This window comes from Hordeum vulgare, chromosome 7H (genome assembly GCF_904849725.1).
Source record: "Hordeum vulgare subsp. vulgare chromosome 7H, MorexV3_pseudomolecules_assembly, whole genome shotgun sequence".
Classification (NCBI taxonomy): Eukaryota; Viridiplantae; Streptophyta; class Magnoliopsida; order Poales; family Poaceae; genus Hordeum; species Hordeum vulgare.
Window position 1 is genome coordinate 29,188,498 of NC_058524.1, and position 5,697 is coordinate 29,194,194.

The 5,697-nt window shown below is 46.5% G+C and overlaps 1 protein-coding gene across 9 annotated transcripts; it reads right to left on the reverse strand.

Annotated features, from left to right (window-relative positions):
- Positions 1–685: 685 nt before the first annotated feature.
- On the reverse strand, positions 686–3,137 carry LOC123412794. Of its 9 annotated transcripts, XR_006613604.1 has the most exons (6): positions 2,603–3,133; positions 2,363–2,461; positions 2,001–2,146; positions 1,855–1,945; positions 1,509–1,667; positions 686–1,281 (listed from the first exon to the last, which is right to left on the reverse strand). XR_006613604.1 is itself a non-coding variant. In XM_045105737.1 (5 exons), the coding sequence occupies exons 1-4, from the start codon at positions 2,840–2,842 to the stop codon at positions 1,888–1,890; spliced, it is 468 nt and encodes a 155-aa protein (XP_044961672.1). In that variant the 5' UTR covers positions 2,843–3,137; the 3' UTR covers positions 1,470–1,667; positions 1,855–1,887. The 9 variants fall into 9 exon arrangements, 7 of the variants coding, with proteins under 7 accessions (XP_044961672.1, XP_044961667.1, XP_044961670.1 ...); XM_045105737.1 differs by lacking the exon at positions 686–1,281 and having other exon boundaries at positions 1,470–1,667; positions 1,855–1,919; positions 2,050–2,146; positions 2,603–3,137; XM_045105732.1 differs by lacking the exon at positions 686–1,281 and having other exon boundaries at positions 1,470–1,667.
- Positions 3,138–5,697: the final 2,560 nt, after the last annotated feature.

The window sequence follows — 5,697 nt, forward strand, 5'->3', positions numbered from 1 at the left end:
TATGAAAAATTTCACGAAATTCCTCCCTTCAGAATGAAGACTGACCCAGGGCGATAGGAATGGTAGCTCCTCCTCGTCTCTGGAGCTACCGTCGGAGTGGTTGCAGGTGCTGGACATGCATGCTTGCCGGCGCTACAGATTGGACGAACTAGGGAAGAGGCGAAGTCGGCGAGCGAAGCGGGGTGGAGCGAAATGCACTAGGGTTTACTCCGGAGGGGCATTTTGTGGGTTTAGTCTGGCGCAACAGCGGGCCGGGCTGACGTGTCGGACGCTACCGGGCCGCCTCATATGCGTCCTATATTTCGGCTGGAGATGAGGGGTGTTTGTCAGTTCGGGCGTTTGTCAGCGGTTTAAGAGCTTCAGTTGGATTGTTTTTTGTGATCGATCAGTGATCGGACGGCCTGCCTGAATATTTGAGACGGATATGAAGGATCCGATTGTATATGCTCTAAGATCCACATTTTTGTTTCATGTCATGCTGCTCATTTTCTATGGAGTTTCGTCCATAAGACTCTGGGCAGAGAGTGTCCAGTGTCTTGGACCGTTCTTGGAGGGCCATGCCAACCATATCCGTAGGAGAGATACCTCTTTTGGTTAGTGTTCAATGGTGATGACCTAAACCTTGTGAACGACACGTAACATGATAGTGATCAAACCGGGCGAGTCTTTTACGCCATGTCGGTGACTATTTAATTTTATAGCTACTAGTACAAATGCCCGTGCGTTGCAACGGGCAGAACCTACCCCAGTGCCATCACACACCATTTATTATATCCAGTTCTGAACTTACAGAGAAAGGTTGCAGCTAATTTGTCATTTAAGCTAATCTTAAAGGACAGAGATCCGAGGTGAAGATTCAGAAAAATTGAGCAAAAATTTGTCCAACGTAATAGAAAGTCTGCAGTAAAAATTTGTCATTCGAGCTATGCTTAATATTACTTAATAGGAACATGGATCCCCTTTCATCCTAATATTACTTAATAGGAGCAAAAAATAAGGTGCTTCCATGATGATCCTCTAAAAAATAGAGGCGTAAAATAAATGTATGTTACTGCAAAATATTCATTTTCTACAAACAAACTATTTCATCATTGTTGTTTACAAACATTGACAATTAAATCCAACAATGCACGTACCTTGAGTTGACTTTCCAAAATAGTTTCTTTAAATTCCATCTCTGTGAGGGTTTGCTCAGCATCATTATCATACTCTGGGTCAAACTCGTGTCCCTTTGCATTATATATTTCTATCTAATCAATTTAGTTAAAGAAGGCCCTTTATCTGGCACATGTAAATTGAACGGATCAATTTATAATATAGGGATATTGTAGGAATCTAAGGAAATACAAAGGTGAGGCTTATATTTAGTTAGTCAAGAAACCACTTCTAAGTCTATCTTTGGTATACTTTGTCGATAGTACGAATATCTAAATGAGGTCTTCAAGCATAAATGTTTTGGGCACCTCAAATGTTTTAGTAATAACCATGATATAAAGCCAATGTCGCACCATTTAAAAAGCATGACAATAATTGTATAGGTCCAATAACCCAACCCAGATTTTTAGGCCACAGGCCAATGTCCTTTGGGCGAACATCGAAATGCGCCCAGTTATCAGCTCCACATCTTATGGGAGAAAATTGTGTCCATGGTATAGCTTTTGGCTCTCCTGCACCAGAAGTAAATAAAACAGATCAAAATCACACATGAAGTTATAAACATAGGGAACTGGTGCAACGAGAGATAAAAGAAATTGCATCAGAAACTCAGTGTAGTCAAGGCCTGTTGTTGCTGATGAAAAAGGTATGTTAATTAGGGTGTCTAGAAATTGATAAACTGGAAAGTATATGGATGACCTGCAAATCCTAGACATTTAGCTGACATGTAGGTCACATCACAAAATCACCTCTGCTTTTGCAATCTGGGTATTTCATCAAAAGAAAGAATCTGAACCACAATCAGTTATCTCTGTGTAACATGAAGGATGTAATTTGTTGCATACCTTCCAGCAGCACGAGAAAGAAAATCTTTCCAGGACATATCACCATTACCTAGTGCAACTCCAAGACAGTCTCCAGTTGCAAGAATTACAATAGCTTTAGATGAAGTCCCTTCCATGAGACGGCAGAAGAACACAACTTGATTGATCTAGATAAGTGTTAAGAATTGTTCTGTGATAATTCAGTAAGTCCATGCAAAAAAGTATAAATGAAATATAGATTGTTAAAACAATGCAAAATTATTATTTTCGCAAGATGTAATCCTACAAAACATATATATTATTTTCTTGTAAGAGTTGAGCAAATTAAGTTACTGAAACACATATATTGACTTACTAACTAAATAATTTGATCAATCATATACCTGTAAGTGGGAATTTATGTGATATCTCAGCAAATCTCTCCCTAATAAATACTTGTACATGAGCTCTTCTCCACACCAAGGTAGCTCGGCTTGGTGCCCCTGGAGCAGCCAAGAGAGCAAGAGAAATAAACAAATGTAGTTGTTAGTCAGATTCAGACCAGAGCAGAACAAGAAATTCACTTAACTGTTGACTGCATTCCCTCCCATCTTCAGAGGGAGCTCAGATTTTGATTTTTATACCTGAAGTGGAAGATGGCGGCGAGCGTGGCGAGCTCGCTGCTCCTGAGCACCAGGTCCCTGAATTCCTTCCCCGGATTGGAAGGAGACATGGCTGGCCAGCGGGCAGAGATGCGGCGGCGGCGGCCAGCGGGCAGAGATGCGGCGGCCAGCGTGCAGAGACACCTCCGTCAGCACCGCGGGAGCGCTCGGCGCGTGCTGCACCAGCCGAGCCGGCGCCGGCACCGGGGCGCGCTCCAGCATCCTCACCTCGACCGTGACCGCCTTCTTGGTCGCCACCTTCGCCCTGGCCGCCTTCTCCGCCTCGTTGCCCGTCTTGCTCGCCGGCTTCCTCGCGGCCGGCAGCTGCAGCTGCTGTCAGAACTTGTGGATGAAGTCGTCCGCCCTCTCGTCCACGCACGCGGCCTCCGGCCGCCCCACGTCCGGCCGCCTCGCCTCCGTCAGCACCACGGGAGCCCTCGGCGCGTGCTGCACCAGCCGAGCCGGCGCCGGCACCGGGGTGCGCTCCAGCCTCCTCACCTCGGCCGTGACCACCGAAACCTTATCTTAACAGAAGGATCTCGGGTGGAATACTTCAAAACATGAGGTTCTTTTTGTAAGAACGAAACGTTTCCTGGTTAGTCACTTAAAAAGGGACGGCGGGTTAATTACTTGAAAAGACAGGGACTTTTTTGCAAAATATCCACGACGTACGGCAGAAGCAGTAGCTGCTTTATTATTAGGGGAGATTTTACACCTCTAGCACACGCTTTCTAGACAACAGGAAAAGGATCGGTTAGGGGGGCATGAATAATATGTTGTGTGCGCATAACAACGTCTTGCTTCCCCGCCCAGCTAGTTCCTAGTAGGTCCATGGAGCCTTGTATCGCTTTTCATTTTTCACTATGTTTATGTTGTTGCTCTAGCAGACTTATTTTACTTTCTTTCCGTCACTTTATTTTGTTGTCTGGATGTGGTGATTTTCTATATCTTTCTCTAATAATAAAGTACGGAGTGCTTCTGGCGTCCGTCGTGGGCGTTTTTGCAAAAAAAACCTTTATTTCTTCGAAATCAACCTGGAGTCCTTCATTAAGTGGAAAAAACGTTTGATTTTTAGGTCGTGTTCCTTTCTTCTATCTTATCCATTGCCCCGCCTCCTCCCCTGCTCTCTCCATCGCCCGCAGAACTCCACCCAATCCCTACTTCCTCGCTGAGATCCAAAGACGGACGCGGCGGCTGGGAGCGGATGCACGTGGAAGGAGGAGTTCAGCGAGTAGGAGCTGCTGGTGGCCGCCGTTCTCGCGGACCTGCTATCTTCATGGGGGAGGGACCTGGCGGGCTTGTGCGGGGGCTTGCTCCGGTGGCGGCTTTATCCACACGCGCCCGCGGCTGGCAGTTCAGCTCTCTCCGCGCGGCAAGCTGGAGGAGGGGCAGAGGTGACCACGCGGTGAGGTGAAGGAGGCGAAGACTCAGAGCGGTCCTATTGCTGCTTGGCGAGGCACTTGGCGGGGCCGCAGTGAGGTTGGAGCTGCTCGATGCATACGCCGCCGCTGCGCTCGGCCTCTCCGGCTATCCAATGTTGCCGCTGCCACTACTTCCGCCACCGCCATTATCGGACTCTCCGACCATCTGTCGCCGCGCTTGTCCTCTTCGGCCATCCGTCGCTGTTGCCGCCTCCGTGCTCGGCCTCTCCGGCCATCCGCCGCTACCGGCGCCATCGTGCGCGCGTCCTCTCTGGCCAGGAGGGTGTCCCGCATGTAACTACGCTACTCATGCATGTCTATGCTAATTCGAGTGCAGTACTCTGTGCAATGCTCTACTTCGTCCTCAAAATATCCACTGAATGCCCCATGGCTGGTTTGCCCTTCTGATGTTCGACATTATGCTTGCGCAGTGACCGCATTATGTACTCCTCCATATATCCTTTTCTATAAACTAATAGATAGCATTGCCATACTAATTGTGTGCTTCTGTATTAGGAAAACACAAGAGATTTGCTTATGTACTCCTAATTAATCTGGTTTAGTTTCAGCATAATTGTTCTCAGCCATTATCCTGAAATAGAAGACATTGATGTGCACTTCAAAATTCGGGGCAATTTTCGCATGAAAGGTAAGCAATTCAAAGTAGATTCCTGTAGGTACATTTTATTTTGGTTTAGCTGATGGTGTGCTTTGGTATAGGTTTGATCTCTTATTGCTTTGTTCTTTTGTGGGACTTGCTTTGGTTTCTTTAATCAGGAATTCAGGATACAATCATTTGATAGGTTTCTATTATTATTAACGAATATAGATTACTTGCATAGTTACATTGTTTGACTCACAAGCTAGCTGCATAGTTGAAGTTCAGCAAGCCGAGAGGATGATCTGGTAGTTTTACTAGGATAATGTGTATCATTGCTCACTGCATGCTGAAAATGTTCTACCATGCAAGATGTTTAATAAAATGCTGAAGATGTTTCGTACTGAATTGGCGAAGTTATAGTTGTTGCGGATTATTTGTGGACAGATCGAGACCAAAGCATGTCACCATTAGCTTAGACCCAGATTTTTCAGGTTGGAATGTTGTCTGGACAGAACTTCATTATACTTTATGTTCTTAGTATACATAGTTGACTTCTGTTTACATCTAAAGAAGTGTTACTTCTGTTTAATTTTTTTTGCTAGAAATAATATTTATCATTTGTCTTGCTTTTCAACAACATCCCAACCTCCGCGGCCTAGCACGTGATAAGAAGCACAATTATTCCACTACATACACTAGTGGAAAACGGGCCTTTGGACGGGACCATTTAGTCCCGGCCTGCCTCTGGGCCGGGACTAAAGGACCGGCCACGTCGCCCCAATTCTCAATGCCTCCCTCGAGGCTTTAGTCCCGGCCCGTAAGGAGCCTTTAGTCCCGGTTCGTGTCCCAAACCGGGACTAAAGGGCTACGCGGGGGGCAGTGGTGGTGGCAACCGTTCGTATCCCCCTTTAGTCCCGGTTGGTGGCTCGACCCGGGACTAAAGGACTAACACGTGGCCTGCCGTAGTGGTGGCAACCGTTGGTATACCTCTTTAGTCCCGGTTGGTGGCTCAACCCGGGACTAAAGGCCCAAACGGTTTGCATCCCGCGTCGTTT

Bases quoted from the DNA above. Each gene is read 5' to 3' on its own strand.
- LOC123412794 (XM_045105733.1), bottom strand. From the start codon at position 2,842: ATGCTGGAGCGCGCCCCGGTGCCGGCGCCGGCTCGGCTGGTGCAGCAC. The intron at 2,462-2,602 runs GTATAAAAATCA...TGGCTGCTCCAG, and splicing joins GCCGCCATCTTCCACTTCAG to GGGCACCAAGCCGAGCTACC. The intron at 2,147-2,362 runs GTATATGATTGA...ACACTTATCTAG, and splicing joins ACATAAATTCCCACTTACAG to ATCAATCAAGTTGTGTTCTT.